Source organism: Coloeus monedula (assembly GCF_965178545.1).
Source record: "Coloeus monedula genome assembly, chromosome: 4".
NCBI classification, from domain to species: Eukaryota; Metazoa; Chordata; class Aves; order Passeriformes; family Corvidae; genus Coloeus; species Coloeus monedula.
In genome coordinates, this window is record NC_138784.1 from 75,182,707 (window position 1) to 75,201,892 (window position 19,186).

Genomic DNA, 19,186 nt, shown 5'->3' on the forward strand with positions numbered 1-19,186 from the left:
GCAGCGCCCACTTTTAGCCAGCACTAGTAAAGTGCCTGCACAGACCTTCATTATTACTTTGATCATGAAATCATCGATTAAGTTTATTAAAACTAACCCCGACAAACTTCAATGAACAGACCCAAAGCATTTGAGGATTGGGCATGTGGGATCTGAAATTTATGGCACTTCAACAATGCTGGAGTAACCAGAAAATTAAGAGGAAATTAAGGCCTGAAAGGTTGGAGACTCCATGTCTGAGAAAAAGATAAGAAAATTACTAAACAATTTGGACCAGATAAAAAAAAAAAAAAAGGTGAGAAATCAATAGGGAATAAAACACTAATTAAAGACGAGGATTATGCAACTTAGAACAATTTGTTCTTAGAAACACTTTTTTTGTTCTTTTTGGTGTTCTTAGAAACACCATTTGCACTTAGAAACATTTGTTTGTTAAAATGTATAAATAAGTGAAAAAGTTTTGTATTGGGGTTCATGTGGAAGCCTGAACTTTGCCAGCCACACACACAAACCCTGGCCAAGCATAAATACCTGACTTGCTAACATTTTTAAAAAGACAGTGTTAGGAGTCATTTATCCCGACGGTTTCAGTGACCCTTGTACAAAAATATGAAGTTGTGCTTACACAGAAACACGAAGTTACACCTATGCAGAAACACGAAATTACACTTGCACAGCACACAAAAAGACCTAAAACCCCTCAAAATTTTACCTGCTGACTGTGGCAACCTCTTGCTCTGACAGACATGGCAATGCGCAATTAAACAATTTAGCTGTACAGACAATTAAAATAAAACCAGAGCGCAATGTGTCCCCGCGAGGGCCCCTTCGCCCCCCCCCAACATGGCGGCCCCCCTCACGGCCTTCCCGCCAAAACGCGCGCGCGAGCGCCCTCCCCCGCCCCGCCCCCTTTGCTCCGCCCCCCGGCGCGGCCGGTGACGCGGCGCGCGCGCCCGCGCAGGCGCAGAAAGCGCGAGGCCGCGGCGGCGTGAGGGGGGCGGAGATCCCCGGTAGGAAAAGGGGGAAATCTGCCCGGCCTGAGGGGGAAGTGGGACAGATCTGGGCAGAGGTGAGGGGAAATCTATGGGAAGGGGGGGAGAGAGGAGGTTTGGGAGGAGGACGGTGAGGTTTGGGGAGGGGGAGCGGGGAAATTTGGAGAGGGAGGTTGGGAGGGGTGTAGGGAGGTTCGGAGGGGGGGATCGGAGAGGTTTGGAGAGATGAAGTTTGAGGAGGGGGAGGAGTGAGGTTGGGGGAGTGGAAGGAGCAGAGGTTCGGGGAGGGGAGAAGTTTGGGGTGGAGAAAGAGGAGAGGTTTGGGAAGCGGGAGAAATTAAATTTGGGACGGGGGGTCAGAGACGTTTGAGGAGGAGGATCGAAGAGGTTCGTGGTGAGGGAGAGGAGAGCTTTGGGGTGGGGGAAAGGTGAAGGTTGAGGAGGGGAGAGAAGTTTGCGGAAAGGATTGAGGTCTGGGGGGAGATGTGAGGGCTGCCTGCCTGTGACAGGGTTATTTCCTTTACATAAGGTGTTACTGGGCATAAAGGAGGAAATGAAATCTGGGGGTTTCATATGACAGAAAATACTGTTACCTACTGAAATAAGTGAGAATTTTCGATAAAAACACTGGTCTTGCCTGGAGGAGGCAGGAGCTTTCCCTCCTCCTTTCAAAGGATATTATTATTAAAAAATGAGGGAGAAGGTGGACACTTTTCCTCAGTAACTTGCCTGGGAATGTTCCAGCTGAATAAAAGTTCACAGATTTTGCCTTTTCCCTCGGTTCTCACAGAAAATGACGCCGAATAAGAGTCCAGACACTTCCCTCATCGACCTGGCTGTGAAGATGAGGAAACAGGCTGAGACCAGGAAGGTGGTGCTGGCCTGGGGACTCCTCAATATATCTGTAGCAGGCATGATCTACACTGAAATGTAAGTTAATCGTTCCATCTGATTCAAACCAGCAAAGATTCCACTGTGTGAAGCCCTAAATATCCCCCAGGATGGAATTTTTGCTGAATTCTCCCTTCTTGTTTTGCTTTTCAGGACTGGGAAACTCCTAAGCACATATTACAACATCACCTGCTTTCCACTCTGGTATATTGGTGAGTCGTTGCGGCATTTAAATCAAATTTCAGGATTCTTTTTTTATTCATTTTTATTGCTGGGAGGTCGTTTTTAAGGCAGCTTTTTTTTTTTTCTGTTTGAGTTCTAAATCAAAACTTTGTTTTGCTTTCTGCGATCTCCCTTGAAGCTGCTGGAATTCCATCCTTTTTAGTGGCACATAAGGAGTGTTAACAGCTTTTTCTCTGTCGTGAAAGGGCAGGAAGAACTTATTTAATGCATGAAATCTTTTTTAGTGTGTGGATTAAGGCTTTAGAGAGCCTTAGATTTCTTTTCCTGCTGTGCTGTGCTCTGGGTGTGGGTGGCATTTTACAACAATTCAAGTTGGTTTCAGAGGAGGAGACTCTAAGTTGTATCAAACAGGGTGGAAAGGAGCAAATCTCATAAAATCATGAGATTTCCTTTTTGGAAAATAAGCACCCTATTTTAAAAAAATTTAAAATAGATAAATTAATTTCAACAGTGAAGAAAATGATCTCCAGTGTTTCCTTCCTGAGAAAGAGAAGAAATCTTAGATACTTCCCCAAACTGGCAGCACTAATAATAATCTTTTTTTAATAGACATAGCCCGATCTTGCAAATAATGTAATTTTTGCTCAAACCATGACAGAAACTCGTGTGTTCCTTGCAGAATTTGCCCTGGCAGCCCTGTTCAGCCTCAATGCCTTGTTTGATTTCTGGAGGTACTTCACCTACACAGCAGCACCGACGAGCTTGGTCACGAGTCCCAACCAGCAGATCATGGGCTGGCTGCGCAAGGCAGGTGGGGAATAAACCCTGTTTTTAATCATTTTCAGGGGTTTTTTTTTGCTTCTCCAGTGCAGGATTCTTTATTGTGAATTACCTCCCCTGGTGTGAGCTGTAAACTGAGTGGGGAGTTCGGGGCTGTCCCATGCAGGGCCAGGAGTTGGGCTCGATGTTCTGACTCATATTGGAGGTGGAACTTGCTGTGGTTTAGTTTATGGCCATTTGAGGTGGAACTAACTGTGCTTTAGATAATTAAGACATTCAGTGTGGTAAAGATGAGAGCAGTGGGTAGGTGGAGGAGCTGATGGGATATTAGAGAAGCCCCCCAGGTTATGGAATGTCAAGCTGTAGGATTTATTCTGAGTTGGGGTCACAGGTCTCAGTTTTATCCGATTTCTATAGGGACCAGGTTCTCAGTGTCCCTTTTAATATCTCTAAAATTGCCTTAAAAGCACATCACGTGTGTTTTGTGTGTGTTTAAAGAGGGGGAATTTAAGGCTGCTGCATCCCCACTTCTAACTCTGCTCGTCCTTACATTGCAGCTGTCCAAATCACCCCTCCACGGGAGCCAGCAGCCAAGAGAGTGCTGTCCCTGACCCCTTCCCCCCCGATCCAGGGGCAGTGTGTGCTGAGCTACAGCCCCTCCCGCTCTCCCAGTGCCAGCCCCAAGTTCTCTGGGAGTTGTCTGAGTGGATACAGCCCCCAGCTCCAAGCTCTGGCAGGGGCCAGCCCCTCTCACAGCACCTCTGTGACTTATTCACCCAGCAGCAGCTACAGTAAGGTAATGGCCAGGACACCTCCTATGGGCACAGCTTGATCCTCGTAAAGGAAAAAGAATTAAATTTTTTTTGTTTTCTCCCAAGGTTTCCAGCTTCAGCCACTCTCCCAATGGATCTCCATATTCCATGAGCGTGGGACCTGTGGACAGCGGTGGGATAAGGTCTCACTACCGATTCTCCCCCATTCTGTACAACAATTCCACCTACAAAGACGACTGCATAACAGATGTCAAATCCCTGGACACCTTCCTGAGGAACGAGGAGGAGAAACAGCACCGAGTCCAATTAGGTAAATGGGGGGATTTAGGGGGAAAAGCTTGGAAGGGAAGAGGTGTTGGTTTGATCCAAAATTGGCTTTTGTGATGGGAGAAGTGCCAGTAAAAAGGCCAATTATGGGTGATCACCTGTGAGCTTGGCAAAGGACCCACTGAGGAATTGGGGCGGGAGGTAGAACCCCTCTGTTTTTCCTTCAGGCAGTTTTCCTCCAGTTATTCCTTTGAACAGGATCCAAGCATGGGAATGCTGATGGATTATCTCTGTGGCAGTTGTTGGCTGTAAGGGACTGAGATAAGATGATCACCTTGATAAGAAGGGGATTTTGTTGAGATGGTTTCAGATCAAGAGGCTGAATCCAGTAAATTTTTGTCTTGGATTGGGACAATCACGATAAGGATAAAGGGGATAAACTCCCTCCAGGCAGTTTTTGTTCTGGATTGGGACAGTCAAGATCAGGGCGAATCCAGTGTTTCTGCAGAGTGATTTCAGTGTATTCACTCACACTGACCCCGTGTCCCTGTGCTGTTTGTTCCAGAATCACTTGGCAATAATTGAACATAACCTTTTAATGAATTAATCTTTTCAGGAAGCTCGGATTCCAGCTCTCCCTCCAGCAGCCCAACGTTTTGGAACTACAGCCGGTCCATGGCAGACCATGCACAGATCCTGAGGAAGTTCCAGTATCAGTTGGCTTGCAGGTCCCAGGCTCCTTCTGCACACAAGGATGAAGCTGATCTGAGCTCAAAACAGGCTGCAGAAGAGGTAAATTCCGCAGAAAAAAAGGTCAAGAGGGAGAAACGGGATTTTAAAATGTACCTTTGTGCAAAGGTTTGGATTTGAGCTGTATCAGGAGTGTGGGGGAGAGAGGTCCTGCAGCATTTAACCAGCTAAAAACTCTGGGTTCCGTGAGGTTCTCATGGATTTAATAAACCTTTCCATAGGTTTGGGCACGGGTGACAATGAACCGACAGCTCCTGGATCACATGGATTCCTGGACTGCCAAATTCAGGAATGTAAGTCCCTCTCTAAGGAATTCCAAGTGGGCTGGAGTGGGAAAATTCCTCCATGTCCTCTGTGCCTGAGATGGGAGGGATTGCAGTGCCTGTCTGAGGGCTGGGGTGGCTGTCATGTACAAATCCCAAAAATTGTTTGTCTCCCTGATTTGCTGAGACAAACAGGAGAGGGAGTGGATCCATCAGTTTGTGCTTGGAGGACTGATTCATAACCCACTTTCCTCATTGTCCAGAAAAGCTTTGTCTGATACAGTTTTCCCAACTGCTTTACATTTAATTTTCTGCCTTTTCAGAAGCTATTAAAGGGTCACTTAAATTCTGCCTGGCTTGATAATTAAATTAAATTCTTTTCGATTGGCTTCAGTGTTTCTGTTAAACTGCCTTGTGGTTGTGGTGGGGGTGATTGTAGGGTGTAAGCTGAGGGATTTATTAAACATTCCTGTTGCTTCTGACCTTCAATTTTCCCCCTTTTCCTTCCTAGTGGATCAATGACACCATTCTGGTGCCACTTGTGGATGAGATGGAATCTGTGAGCACTCAGCTGAGGAGGATGGGCTGTCCAGAATTGCAGATTGGAGGTAGGATCAGCAGCCTGGGAATTCCCTGTGGAATGGCTGTTACATAAATTAGGTCTGGGAAATATTTTTGTTCCATTTCTGCTCTGTTTTGGTGTGCTTTGTTCCACCTCCTGCATTTCACTCAGCTGGGAAGGTTTTCCATAATACTTCTGGAAATATCTACGCTAGCACAAGAATTTGTGTAAAATCCTTAAATGTATCTTTTTTTCTTCCCCTTAAATTTAATTGTAAGCTCAAATTATCATCAATTATTGCTTATTAATCAGTCAGAAACCATTTCAAAGACAGATGTGCTGTAAATATTCAGCATCTCCCAAAAGTCTCACTGTCTCCACTGCTATGTGCTTTTCCAAATTCTTCCTTCAAATCACCCACTTCCTGAAAGAACTGTGAGGTTTTAAAAATTCTCTCGAATTTGTAAAAATTCGGATGACCTGGAGTTATGTTTTTCATATCAGGTTAGGATTCTGAAGGAGCTGCTTCTTCTGTTGTTTCAAATTAACTGAGAGGAGGATTTGGTGTGATGGTTTTTAATTAAATGCCTCTTTTGGGGCTGTTTCTTAGAGTGTTTCCTCAAGAGCTACATGTTGCAAAGCCTACAAACAAACGGTGGATGCTGCTTTTGTCCCCACTTTGTTTCTCTCCCTCTTCCGCTCTTAAGTTCCTGTTGGTTCCTTGTAGCTTTGATGTGAAGGAGATTTGTGCTACTTTGTAGTAACTGAGCTGCTGCTTGCGGTGGTGTCAGGTATAAAATGTTTCCAGACCTCGGCAGGGGAGCTGGGAATGCTCCCTGCCTGAGCCTCCTGTGTTGCAGAAGCCAGCATCAGCAGCCTCAAACAGGCAGCGCTCGTGAAAGCTCCGCTCATCCCCACCCTGAACGCTCTGGTGCAGTACCTGGATCTCACCCCAAACCAGGAATATTTGGTGGAAAGGATCAGAGGTTCGTGGTGTTGCTGTTCTGATTTCCAAACATTTCCATGCCACAGTGAACTTGTTGGTTGCCCAGAGAAGCTGTGGCTGGCCCTGGGTCCCAAGGCCAGGCTGGACATTGGGGCTTGGAGCAACCTGGGATGGTGGAAAGTGTCCCTGCCCATGGCAGGGGCTGGCACTGGATGAGCTTTAACATCCCTTCCAACCCAAACCATTCCATGATTTCCTCCTGCCTGCTCAGGGTGGAAAGAGATTGAATCCTTTCATTATCCATGAACAAAAATCATCCTGTAATGATGATAATGTAACTTTACCCCCTTTTATCAACATCTCCCCAAGCCTTTGAGAGCTGAATTTTTCCTGTTTTCTACACGAGAAACCCCCTTTGTTTTGATGCACTTCCAGCCCCCAGGAAGTGAATAACTGTTGTTGCTTCCAGAGCTTTCCCAGGGAGGATGCATGAGCTCCTTCCGATGGAACGGAGGAGGGGATTTCAAGGGCCGGAAATGGGACACGGACCTTCCCACCGACTCCTCGGTGAGTTTCCAGGGACACCTGGATCCCACAGCTTCAAGCTGCTTGGATTTTGGGATAGGGTTTGGAGGGAGCAGCCAGAAATTCTTTGAGGAACATGGGAAAATCAAAAATTGGAGCTTTGCAGCTTTGCTGCTGGATAATTAAAGAGATTCCATTGCTGGAAAATCAACCTTGAAATAGGATTTGATTTTGTGGTTGGGAACATGGTTAAATATTTGGAAGTGTCCAGCCATGGAGCAGCTGAGTGTCCTGATAAAGAGGAACACCTCAAAAGTGCAAATAAAGAAGTTTTGACATTAATTTAAGGCTATTAGTAAAAAAAAAACCCACCCAAATAGACAATTTCACATTTTTGTTCATTGAGGGTAATACAATGCTGTGAGTTCCAAGGGGACAGCTCCCAGATTTTTTAAGATTTGTGGCATTTTTTCCAGCACATCTCCTGTTTTCCCTGTCAAACAGCTGCTGTTGGGTATAAGGAGCACAGAAAGCATCAGATCACAGATAATCTGCTGATGTTGCGCACATCAAATATTGAGAACTCTCCAGAAAGGGTTAAAACAATCCTCAGGCTGTGACCTGATCTTCTGGATGCTCAACCCAGGACTTCATTTCACAATTTTGTCATTCCTAAGATTCATGGCCTGCCCAGAATTTTCCAGTGATTTTCATGAGCGAAAGGGAGAAGTTTCCTTGCTGGGTTTGGGGTGGGCAGAGCTGTTTTTTGAGCTCCTCTGCCCTTCTCAGCCAAATCTGAAATTGGTGATTTAGGCACGGAGCTGCTCCTAAGCCTGGGGTTAAGCCAGTGTTGTAACCACCAAAGACTGGGATTAACTCCTGGGATCATGAGGAGGAAGCTGCTGGCTTTTGGGGCCATTCCAGTGAGATTTGGTTGTGTTTGCCCAGATCCTCATGCACGTGTTCTGCACTTACCTGGACTCCAGGCTCCCGCCTCACCCCAAGTATCCTGATGGCAAAACCTTCACTTCCCAACACTTCATCCAGACTCCGGATAAACCAGGTACTGGGCTGGCCTGGAGCTGCTCTTTTCCTCTGGGATCAACTCAGCACCTCTAAAATCTGGGGTTTTTTGTTAATTTTTAATTCAGACACTTCAAATGAAAACGTGTTCTGCATCTACCAGAGCAGCATCAACCCACCCCACTACGAGCTGATCTATGAGTGCCAAGTCTACAGCCTGCCCAAGGTACTGAGGTTTGTTCTTCTCCTGCTCTCAGGCATCATTTCCAGGGCTGATTTGGGGTCTTTTTAAATCCTAGACCAATTTTTTGTCTGTTTACACAGAGGATGGTCCAGCTTGGTCTTTGCCCGGGACTTGGTACTTACTCTGCTGCTGAATACTACCTGTAGTATCTATTTAGGAGACAATAGTTCCTAAGTAGGAGCAATCATGTTGATTTTCTGCCAATTTATTGTAAAACCCCAAATCACAATCCCTGGTGGGTGATGTCACTGATGTCACCTCTTAAGGCTGGTGTGAGTTCTGAGGGGAAGTTTCAAACTACCAAAATCCTGCAATTTTTAGTTGTTTTGATTTCTAAATCCTTGTCTCTTCCTGTGGTTGCAGGGCAGGAACAACATGTTCCACACCTTGCTGATGTTCCTGTACATCATAAAGACGAAGGAATCTGGGATGTTGGGGTAGGTATCCCATGGGAATGAGGTGGGGATGGCATCAGACCGAAACCACCACAGTGGGGTGATAATTAATGGTGTTAAAATCAAATTACCAGCAGCTTTTTAATAAAAGTGGCTAATTCTGATCCCTTTGGGTTTTGCAGGCGTGTAAATCTGGGTTTATCGGGAGTCAACGTCCTCTGGATCTTTGGGGAATAACGGGACACAGCTCCGGGGGACAGTGCTGCTCTGTGGGATGAACTTTGACTTAAACATGGATTTACTACAAAACAGGATAATTTAAGCTCAGCTTTGTAGACAGAGGGAGGAAGTGCCTGTAATTCCCATGTGGATTTTGCCGAGGCATTACTTCGAATTTTTCACCACGGAAATGCTCCTGTGAATGAACTCCAGGCGAGAGTTCTCTTTCCTGCTCCTCACCTCAACCTGTCCTGTTTAAACTGAGCTTCACTGATCTCAGACTAAGCTAAACCAAACCTCCTTTGAGAGTGCAGCTGGAACAGCCCTCCCAAAGCTGTGCACAGCTGTGAGTGATCCAACACTTGGAAGGATGAAGCAACCTGGACAACTTCAGGATCCAAGAAGTTCCAAGTCTGGAAGCTCAGACTCAGTTTTGCTCCATTTTATCTGCATGATAAAAACCAATTAATTTTATCCCTGAGTTTTGGTGTGTGTTTTCAGACGCCTCGAGATGTTCCTGCAGCTGAAAAGGAAAGACAAAACCATGTTTGACTCGCTGAGTTCAGCAAATAAGAATTTTACTTGTATTTTCAATTTTTATTTTCATTTTTTTTTTGTACAAAACCAGCGTGGCCTCTCCTCTTAAGGGACCTTGTGAGCTCTGAACCCCCCGGGTACCTTCACTGCCACCAACTCTCACCTGCCTTCGCTTTTGAATGGAATTTTCCTTCAGCTTTTTTCACTGATCACAACTTGTTTTGGGAGCTTTGTGCACCTTGGTGGGGAACCAGGCTCTACACAGGCTTTGGAAAGTACCTTTTGGGGGAAAAGCACTTGGATTGGCTTCAAAGAAGGGATTAATCAGTATCTGTCAAATTTCTGTAAGGGGCATGGGGAGATTTTGTTGTAAATTCTGGTAAATGAGTATTTTAGAAGTGTATTTAGAACCATAAACACATGGAATCATTGTACTGTATTTTTTACTGATGGGAGGGAAAAAGGAATTTTTGGAACGTTGCTGGTTTTTGGTGTGAACTGACTGGTATTGGGGATTCTGTGTCTCTCCCCTGGGGGACCTGGGTTTTTTCAAGGAACTGGTTACAAAATGGCTCATTTGGTTCTTGTATTAAATGAATTTGTTTTATCAAACACTTTTTGGGGTTTTTCTTGGGTTCAGCATCACCACATCCATCCATGTACCAAAGAGGAATGTTCAAGAACCAGATTTAGCTGGGTTTTACCCTAAAACTCCCCTGCTCAAGGGCAGCACAGCCCCATGAGCTCCATCAGTCTCATGTTCTAAAAACTTGAGGTGCAGAAATGTCTTCTTTCACCAAAATGTGGGAATTCTTGGGAAGAGCCTGTCCCATAGGGTGCCTCAGGCTCTGCAGCCCCAGGACCCTGCGCACTTTTGGGGTCCCCAGAACCCCGTATCCCTCTGTGCTCCCAGGATCCTGCACAGCCTCTTCCCACGCAGCCCCAGATCCTTGTGCACCCCAAAAGATCACACAGCCCCAGATCCTTTTACACCCCAAAAGATCACACAGCCCCACCCCTCTGTACCCCAATACTCTGTGCACGACACCTGTCAGTCCCCGCACCACACACCCCAATACAATCACGCATCCCAGTCCCTCTGTACCCCAATACTCTGCATTGCACCCCAATGCATCACACACCCCAGCACATCACACATCGCAGTCCTTGTGCACCCCAGTACCCATTGTGCCAGTACCTGGCAGTACCTGGCACACTCTGCTCCCTGTGCTCCCCAGTACATCACAAACCCCACTCTCTGTGCACCCCAATATATCCCACACCCCAGTCCCTGTGCACCCTAATACACCATCCACCCTGCTCCCTCTGCACCCCAGTACATCACACATCCCAATACACTCTGCACCCCACTCCCAGTACAGACCCCAGATTCCTGTGTATCCCAGTCCTCATGCCCCCGACACAGTGTGAACCCCAATTCATCGTGCACCCCATCCCTGCTCACATTCTGCACCACAGACCCCGGTCCCCGTGCACCCCCTCCTTGTGTACCCCAACACTCCACACCCCCTGCTCCCCATGTACCCCGATACATCACACACCCCTGTTCCTGCAGGCCCTACCTCTGCACCCCACATCCCCGTGCACCCCGATATGTGGCCCACCCCACATCTTGTTCATTCCTATCCCTGTGCACCCCCCCATACACCGTGCACCCCAATCCCCGGGCACCCCGATCTACCACACCCCCCATTCCCACGCACCCCACATCCCTGTGCACCCTGGTCCCCGCGCACCCCAATATCTGCACCCTCTCACCTGTGTACCCCGATATCCCGCGCACCCCGGCCTCTCTGCACCCCAATACACCGCGCACCCCAGCGCTTTGCACCCCGGGCTCTCTGCACCCCGAAACACCGCGCACCGTGCTCCCCGCGCATCCCCATCCCTGCGCACCCCGTTCCACCCCGCACCGTGGCCCCCGCGCACTCCAATCTCTGCATCCTCTCATCCCTGCACCCCGAAACACCGCGCACCGTGCTCCCCGCGCATCCCCATCCCTGCGCATTCCCGACCCTGCCAACCGCGCACCGTTACCAGGTGCATCCCACCCACGGCGGGGGCGGCCCGGCCCCTCCCGCTGGCATGGGGGCGGCTCCCGGGGGCGCGCATGTCCGGCCCCGCCCGTTAAATTCCGGCGGGCCGGGCCGGACCGGGACCACCGGCTCTGGACCTGCTGCTGTCGCCATGGCTAGTGACGCTGAGCCCGGCCGTCGCCGCCGCTGCTGCGCGCAGGACACGCCGGGTGAGCTGAGGGAGGCGGGTCTCCGGGGTCGGGCGGGCACCAAAGGGGGTCCCCTTTCCTCGGGCACCACTAGGTCACCCCTCCCGAGTCACGCACCGGGCACCGAGCGGAATTTCCCCCCTATGTCCCGGGCACTGGTGGGGTCCCCGCTCCCAAACATCCCCTGGGTAGGACCCTGGGAGCTCTGTGTCTCCCCTGCGGGGTTTGGGGACCAAGGTGACAGCCCAGCACAGCAGCACTTGGCAGTCCTGCGCTGCTGAGCCCGGGCAGGGTATGGGGACATGGCCCCAGTGTGACTCCAACAGCTCCCGCAGATGTTCCCAAGGTCCCGGATTCCCGCGGTGACAGCGATGGCCCCCGCCGGGGCTCCCTCTGCGACCGGCACTGTGCTGCCATCAACAACGTGCAGGGCGACCTGGGGGAGCTGGGCTGCCACCTGCACCGTCCCCGTGTCCCCCCAGGTAGGCTGGCTGTGGGATGGGCTGGATATGAGGCACTGGGGGGTTCCACACCCACTGTGACCCTGGGTGTCACCCACAGCCATGTCCACCCCGTCCTGCTACCAGCACCACTCGGAGGAGGTGTGTGAGAGCTGCGTGGTGAAAACCACCCTGACGGCCGAGAACGCCGTGGAGGCCAACAAACTCTCCAACAACTACAAGGTGGGCGGGGGCACCCATGGGTGCTCCTGGAGGGCTGTAATGGGTTTTATTATTCTTCCTCTTCACTCATCCCAAGAAAACCCCTCTCTCTGCAGTTTGGCTTCAAGAAATGGAAGAGCCACGTGACGGCACGGCCCTGGGAGGACCGATCGGAGATCGTTAAGGAGCTCTACTCTGACCTCAATGTCATCCGAGGCTCTGGAGGTGGGCGGCCCTGGGGACAACCCTGGGTGGTGGCAGTGTGGATTTAGGCAGCTACAGGTGATAATGGTCCCACCTGGTACTTTCCCTCCCACAGGGTCCACGCTGACGTGTGGGAATGTCCTTTACCTGTTGCTCTTTGGCTGGTGGCTCTCACTCCTCTACGTCCTCGTGGCTGCTGTGATGTTGGTCACCGTCATAGGGGCTCCTTATGGTGAGTCCCAAATTTGGGACCCCCATGTGAGGGCTGGATGAGCTCAAAACAGCACCAATGGGTGTTGGGGACTCCTGAGTCCCTTCTCCAAGGAGTGTCCCTGTAGCTGGAAGGGACACTGATGGTCGTGTCCTCACAGGGCGGCTCTGCTGGGACCTGGCTGGGTATTTCCTCTGGCCCTTTGGCAAAGTGATCCAGAAAGTGGAGGTAAGAGTTCCTTGGGAATCCCTGGGGCGGGGAGGTTGGGGTGCCCTATGCACACCCTGACATTCCCCCCCTCTCCCCAGGTCCCCAAATCCCACCAGGTGTGCAAGGCTGGCACAGGGGAGAGCTCAGCCCTGCTCGGGGGTCCCACACCGTGCTGCTGGCGCCCACAGTGCTGGGCAGGCACTGGATACTGGGTGAGTCCCATGCTGGACACGGTGACACCGCCCCCAGGGTGGTGGGGAAGGTGCCCATGGGCACCTCCCCTCCCCTGGGGTCAGTGTTTTGGGGGTCAATCCCTGAAGGTGGCCTCCTGTTCACAGCACCGTGCCAGCACCGTGGTGTGGCTGTGCCTGGGCTACCCGGTGCTGGCGCTGGCCCACGGGCTCGTGTGTGTCACTGCGTGGCTCCTCATCGTCCTCATCCCCGTGGCCAAACTGAGCGCCCGCGCCACCTCCCGTGTCCTGCTGCTGCCCCCAGAGCGGGTACTCATCCGGCGCCTGAAGATGGTGGGTGACTCTGGGCAGGGTGAGGGTCCCACACCCCGCTCCAGGGGGGATTTTGGGGTGAGGGGTGACCCTCTTGTCCCTCTGCAGACAGAGGTGCCTCTGGAGGGGGAGGTGATTCTCTGCTGCTACCGTGCTGCCAACCCCTACTACTACAAATACGCCGTGGATGGCATCAACGTCTTCGCTGTCAGTATCCTTCTGGGAGCTGGAGTGGGAAGGGTGGGGAGTGACCCTAAATCCCACCCCACCTCTGTTGTGTCCTTGACTGGCTGCCCCAGACCTGCTGCCCCTGGTGCTGGTGACGCTGGTGCTGGGCTACGCGGACAGCCCCAACCACCTGACCGGCTCTGCCGTCAAGTTCACCTTGGCCCTGCTCTCCATCATGCCCCTCTCCTACTACATCGGGATGGCCATCGCCAGGTGAGCGGTGACAGGGGACACTTGGTGGCAAAGTGGGGACACTCCAGCCCTGCTGACATGGTTTTCCTCCTTTCCAGCATCTCAGCCCAGAGCAACTTCGCGGTGGGGGCGGTGGTGAACGCCACGTTCGGCTCCATCACCGAGCTCACCTTCTACATCACCGCCCTCATCAAGGGCTCGCGTGAGGGCAACCGCTGCTACGCCGAGGTGGTCAAGTCGGCGTTGACAGGGACGCTGGTGGGCTGTGTCCTCTTTGTCCCGGTGAGATGGGTGGCATTGTGAGCCGGGAGGGTGCTGTGAGCAAAGCACTGATGGGAATTTTTTGGGGGGTTTTCTCCATCCCCAAGGGTCTGTGCATGGTGATCGGGGGCATCCGGCACCAGGAGCAGCGGTTCAACAGCCGCTCTGCAGGTGTCAGCTCAGCCCTGCTCTTCCTCTCTGTGGGAGGTGAGTTGGGGACAGGGGTGTCCCCAGGTTTGGGGGGGTCCCACCAGGGTGGGTGCCCACCCCATGGCCTGTCCCTGCAGGTGTCTTTGCCCCGACGCTCTTCTCCAAGGTGTATGGGAAGCTGGTCTGTGGCGAGTGCCACAACGTCACCCAGAACCCTCTGGGCCACTACCTCTGCCACAACTGTCACTTTGACCTGGTGAGTGGGGACCTGGACCCCCAACAGGGGGAATTTGGGGTTGGGGATGCTCTGAGCCCCCCTGGCTCTCATGCTGGGTGGTGGCTGCGGGGCTGTCCCCTGTATCCCTGTTGACAGGTGCTCTCTCTGCAGATGGACAACAATGGCACTCTCTACTACAGCCACGTCCAGTGAGTGTCCGCTGCGGTGGGGACAGGGCTGTCCCCACATTGGGGTGGCACCTCCTGGGTTCAGTAACGTTCCTGCATCCCTGCCGGGACCCCTCTCCACCCCAATGATCCTGTGCCCCACTTCCTCCATCCCCAGGGGAAGTCCCCTGGGGTCTCCATGCCAGAGCCCGGTGGCACCGACAGTGTCACCTGTGTCCCACAGACCCCTGGTGTACACAGTGTCCATCCTGCTCCCTGCTGCCTACCTCATCGGGCTCTTCTTCACCCTCAAAACCCACACACACATCTACGACATCCACGTCAGCGACTGTCACAGTGAGTGTCCCCAAATGTCCTGGCTGTGGGGCTGACTCTTGTCACTGCTCTGGAGTGTCCCACACGTCTCTGCTCTCTCCCCAGTGCCTGGCCACCACCACAGCGCTGTGGTCCACTGGTCCCGCTGGCGGGCCCTGGTCATCCTCCTGCTCTCCACCCTGTGCATGTCGGCCTGTGCCGACCTGGCCACGGAGCACATCAGCCCCATCCTCACCAACTCCACCATCTCGCAGGTGAGCCAGGTCTGGGTGTCCCCAAGGACCAAGATGTGCCCTCCAGGGATGGGGACCTGCCCTGGCTGCAGTTGGAGCCCCAAAAGCAGTGGGGGAAAGATGCTGAGATGCTCTGCATGGTTGGCCAGGGCTTGGATGTGGTCAGGGCCAGGCTGATGTCACCTCTTCCCTGCAGTACTTCATTGGTGTCACCGTGCTGGCGATGGTGCCCGAGCTGCCAGAGATTGTCAACGGCATCCAGTTTGCCCTGCAGAACAACCTGAGCTTGAGGTAAGATGGCTCCAAGGATGAGTTTTGGGGTGGTCCCTGTGCCAGTCCCATCACTGTGCTTTGGTGCCCACGATGGGCTGCCCCACCACTGCTGGGTCAGATCCCTGTGAGCTTGTCCTCAAGGGGAATTAGTCACCCAAGAAATGGTGTCAGAACTGGGATGGGCTCTGTGGTTTGGGATTTTCTCACCCCAAGGGCTGCCAGAGACCTGGTGCTTGGCAGCTCCTAAGTTGTCCTTCCTCCCCAGTATCGAGATTGGGAACTGCATCGCAGTGCAGGTCTGCATGCTCCAGATCCCCATCCTGGTGCTCTTCACCATCTTCTACGTGAGTAGCCCCAGCACAGCCCTGGGGGACCTCCTGCACCAGGGCTGGGGACACGGTGGGACGTGGAAAGGACACAGCTGCCCTTCCCAGTGTCTCCCCTCTGCTCAGTGTGGGGGAAGTGGGGTCAGTTGTCTCCGGGTGCTGTCCCCACCCTGGGGACGTGTGGCAGAGAGGGTTTAAGGGGGGACATGTAAGTCCCCAGAGTCAGAGCAGGGTTGTCCTGGTTGGCCATAAACCCCAAATCCTCTCCCTCGCAGCCGACCAACTTCACGCTCGTCTTCAGTGACCTCCACGTCTACGCCAGCATGTTCAGCGTGGTGCTCATGAACTACATCTTCATGGATGGCAAATGTGACTATTTCCAAGGTGGCCATCCCCACAGGGCTGCTGTGGGACTTGGAGTATCCCTACATTCCCTGGGATGGGGGGCTCCTGGGTCCCAGCCCTGGGGTTTTCTGCTTGTTAGAGCTCTCGGCTGTGGTGCCCTGAGCAATCCTGGGGTCTCGGTTGACCAACTTGGGGCTGTCCCCCTACAGCAGGTCCAAGGGGGATCACTCCCATTTCCCCCTTTAAAAGGATTTAAACTCCCTTTAATGCACATTTTGTAGAGGACCACTGAAGTCCTCTACAGGGGGCTAATCCAGACCACACCAGGTCTTAAACCCACGTCCCTCCTTGCTCCAGGGAGTAACTCCTTCCACCCCTCTCTGTCTGCCCCAGGCACAGTGCTGGTGATGGTTTACTTCATCCTCCTGGCTGTGTATTTCTTCGCCCCCTCGCCCAGTGGCTGCTGAGGTTTGGATTCTCCTTTCTCCAACCCCCTCGTTGGGATCAGCACCTGTCAAGACCTTTTCCAGTGTCTCAGGGACTTGGCCGGGCTGGCTCCGGTCTGGAAGCATTGTTTCCTGAAGCTCCTGCTGCTGCTGGGCTTCCCCTGTGGGGCTTCAGGGATGGGAAGGGTGGATGCAATGGAATTGCTCCTGAAACGAGGAGCCTTAAAGCCAGAATGTGTCACAGAGGGATCTCTAGCCCACACCTGAGTGGCTGGAAGGAAAATTATCCTTCCTGGAGGGTCTTGAAGGGGATTTCTGTATATCTTGAGGACAGACCCCTCCCTGGGGATGTGTTGCACTGGGAGAAGGTGCCTGAGAAGTCCCCCATCCTCCTGGGCCTGGGAGGGACTCGGGCCTGGGAATCGCACAAGGATGTTTGATGGCACCAGAAATGCACCCAAAGGTATTTTCAGCTGTTTTGTCATTAAAGCAGTTTTGTACAAATCAGAAACAAGTTTGTTTCTCCTTAAGTTAGCCTTGGTTACTGCCCTGGGCCCCTCTGTGGCCATTACTTCCTGTCCTCTGTCACCTCATCCCAGGGACAGAGCCAGTGGGGTGGCTGTGGGCTCCAGCTTTCTCCATGACCCTCCCAAAGCTCCAGCTCATTTCCAGCCTGGTCTTGTCTGTCCTGGGTCCTCCTGGCTTCAAGGTCTTTACCAGGCTCCTGAGAAGGGTTAGGGATTCTCCTGGTGTTGTCCACAGGGTGTGACAGGCTGGGGACATCTTCCTCTGCACAGGGAAATGCTGGTGGGTGTGGTGAGAGGACACAGTTAGGGCTTGCATTATCATCTTTAAAAACAAAAACAACCCCAAAGCAAAACACAGATCCATTAACACAGGCAAGGAGGCTCTGGTGCCTCTTCCCTCTCCCCTGCTCCATCAGGGCATACTTCAGCATAAAAACCAGGGAGTGCTGTCACAGAAATGTTGGACTCTGAAAGGATGGACAGCCCAGAGTGAGGCAGGAAGCAGCCTGGGATCGCCCTCCTTTCCAGGGAAGGCAGCAGCTCGTTAGGGATTAATGAAGCTGCTTTATTTAAGCCTTTTTGTTTTCCTAGCACAGACAATCCTGCTGTCATTAGTCTGGGACATTTGGGAGCATTCCTGGGTGAGTAGCTGGAGTTGCTGATGGCAGGACAGAGAAGGATGGAGAAGGGATGGGATGGGAGAGCAGAAGTTGTAGGAGAACCTGCTCAGTGCCATCATCTTACTGAGGTTAAACCAAAACCATCTCTCCTGGGGTGAGGGATGCTTGGGAATTCTCTGTTCTGAGCTGCCTTTCCCTGTCTCCTTAAATCCTGTCCCCATCCCAGGCAGCATTGTGGATGCTCTTATCCCCTCCCCAAGAGCTGCTGCCGATGCTGGATCCTTTCCCTCTCCCTTAGGGAACTATAATTAAAAGTTTTTATCCACAGGCAGTAGCCCAGCAGCAATTAAAGCCACCCCTCAGCAGGAGCTGTGAGCTCAAGTGCTCAAACCAAGTCACTTTTTAAGGAAGAACAGCCTCCACGATCTTGTGCCCCTCATGCAGCAGCCACTGGAGGTTATGGAATGGGAAAAGCCCCTGGAAATCCATCAGTGGGTGATGCTTGTATTGCTTTTATCAGCAAAAGTGAAGGCCCTGGACCTTTGTGGTTTTCTTGGTGATGCTTCCCCAGCTCCTGCAGGCTGGAGGTGGAGGGATCCACAAGGATCAAATCCAACTCCTGGAGCTTGGGCAGCCTTGGGGCTGTGCCCATTCCCTGGGGAGCCTGGGCAGTGCCTGACAGAGCAGGACAATGCCCTCCCTTGCTGCTGCCCCTGATGTCCCCAGGACAGGGATGTCCCTCCTGGCTCCAGGGCACTCAGAGTTGACTCAGATCCAACTTTCCATCAACCAGCACGCCCAGGTCCCTTCCCACAGCTGCCCCCAGCCTCTCCTTTCCTAGTCTGTCCTGGATGCACTTGGCTGACGATTCCATCTCCTGGCTTTCCTGGATCATCCAGGTGGGTTATGCTGTTGCAGAAGGAAATCAGGTTGGCCAAGCAGGACTGCCCTCTCCTGAAGCTGTGCTGGCTGTGACCAATGTCTGTGTTGTCCTCTGGGGGTTCTTCAATACCTCCCAGAATAATCTTTTCCAGGATGTTACCAGGCACTGAAGTGAGACTGGCAGCCCTGTGGTTTCCAGGGTCATCCCTTGAAAATTGGGACCAGCTTCCAGCCAGCTGAGACCTCTCCAGGTTCCCAAGACTGCTCCAAAATCGTTGAGAGAAGCTTTGTGATGACCTCAGAGAAAGCTCCAGAGATTTCCAGAGTAAAGAAAACCTAAGGAATGAGCTTGCTCAGAGATCCAGGCTTGGATGGCTCCTTGGGGATGAGGGGAGATGCTCTTTAAAGCAGGTAGGAGAAAAGCCAGCACAGGGGTGACCAGGCTGCTCCAGGACAATGTTCTCAGAAGGCAAAGATGGAAGTGTGGATATTCAGCCTCAGAGTTTGGGATGGAAGAAGAAGCTGGAGAAATGGCCCTGCAGGTCACTACAAGGCACGGCAGGAGAGCAGGGAACCCCTCCCCAGCCCACAGCTGCCA

The 19,186-nt window shown here is 52.1% G+C and overlaps 2 protein-coding genes across 3 annotated transcripts; both read left to right on the plus strand.

Annotated features, from left to right (window-relative positions):
• The first annotated feature begins 977 nt into the window (after positions 1-977).
• On the plus strand, positions 978-9,962 carry TMEM209 (transmembrane protein 209). Of its 2 annotated transcripts, none has more exons than XM_082279630.1 (15): positions 978-1,010; positions 1,783-1,922; positions 2,037-2,095; positions 2,746-2,877; positions 3,404-3,642; positions 3,725-3,929; positions 4,503-4,678; positions 4,858-4,929; positions 5,411-5,507; positions 6,322-6,447; positions 6,877-6,974; positions 7,881-7,995; positions 8,084-8,181; positions 8,563-8,636; positions 8,777-9,962. In XM_082279630.1, the coding sequence occupies exons 2-15, from the start codon at positions 1,786-1,788 to the stop codon at positions 8,829-8,831; spliced, it is 1,683 nt and encodes a 560-aa protein (XP_082135756.1). In that variant the 5' UTR covers positions 978-1,010; positions 1,783-1,785; the 3' UTR covers positions 8,832-9,962. The 2 variants fall into 2 exon arrangements, with proteins under 2 accessions (XP_082135756.1, XP_082135755.1); XM_082279629.1 differs by having other exon boundaries at positions 983-1,069.
• A 1,596-nt stretch (positions 9,963-11,558) lies between these two features.
• LOC309572750 (uncharacterized protein) lies at positions 11,559-16,580 on the plus strand (the record flags this gene model as incomplete). Its single annotated transcript, XM_082281194.1, has 20 exons — positions 11,559-11,616; positions 11,931-12,077; positions 12,157-12,278; positions 12,374-12,482; positions 12,577-12,693; positions 12,833-12,900; positions 12,981-13,094; positions 13,221-13,406; positions 13,494-13,596; positions 13,685-13,826; positions 13,904-14,087; positions 14,174-14,273; positions 14,354-14,472; positions 14,605-14,642; positions 14,845-14,957; positions 15,042-15,190; positions 15,366-15,460; positions 15,708-15,786; positions 16,044-16,152; positions 16,507-16,580. The coding sequence occupies 20 exons, from the start codon at positions 11,559-11,561 to the stop codon at positions 16,578-16,580; spliced, it is 2,226 nt and encodes a 741-aa protein (XP_082137320.1).
• Positions 16,581-19,186: the final 2,606 nt, after the last annotated feature.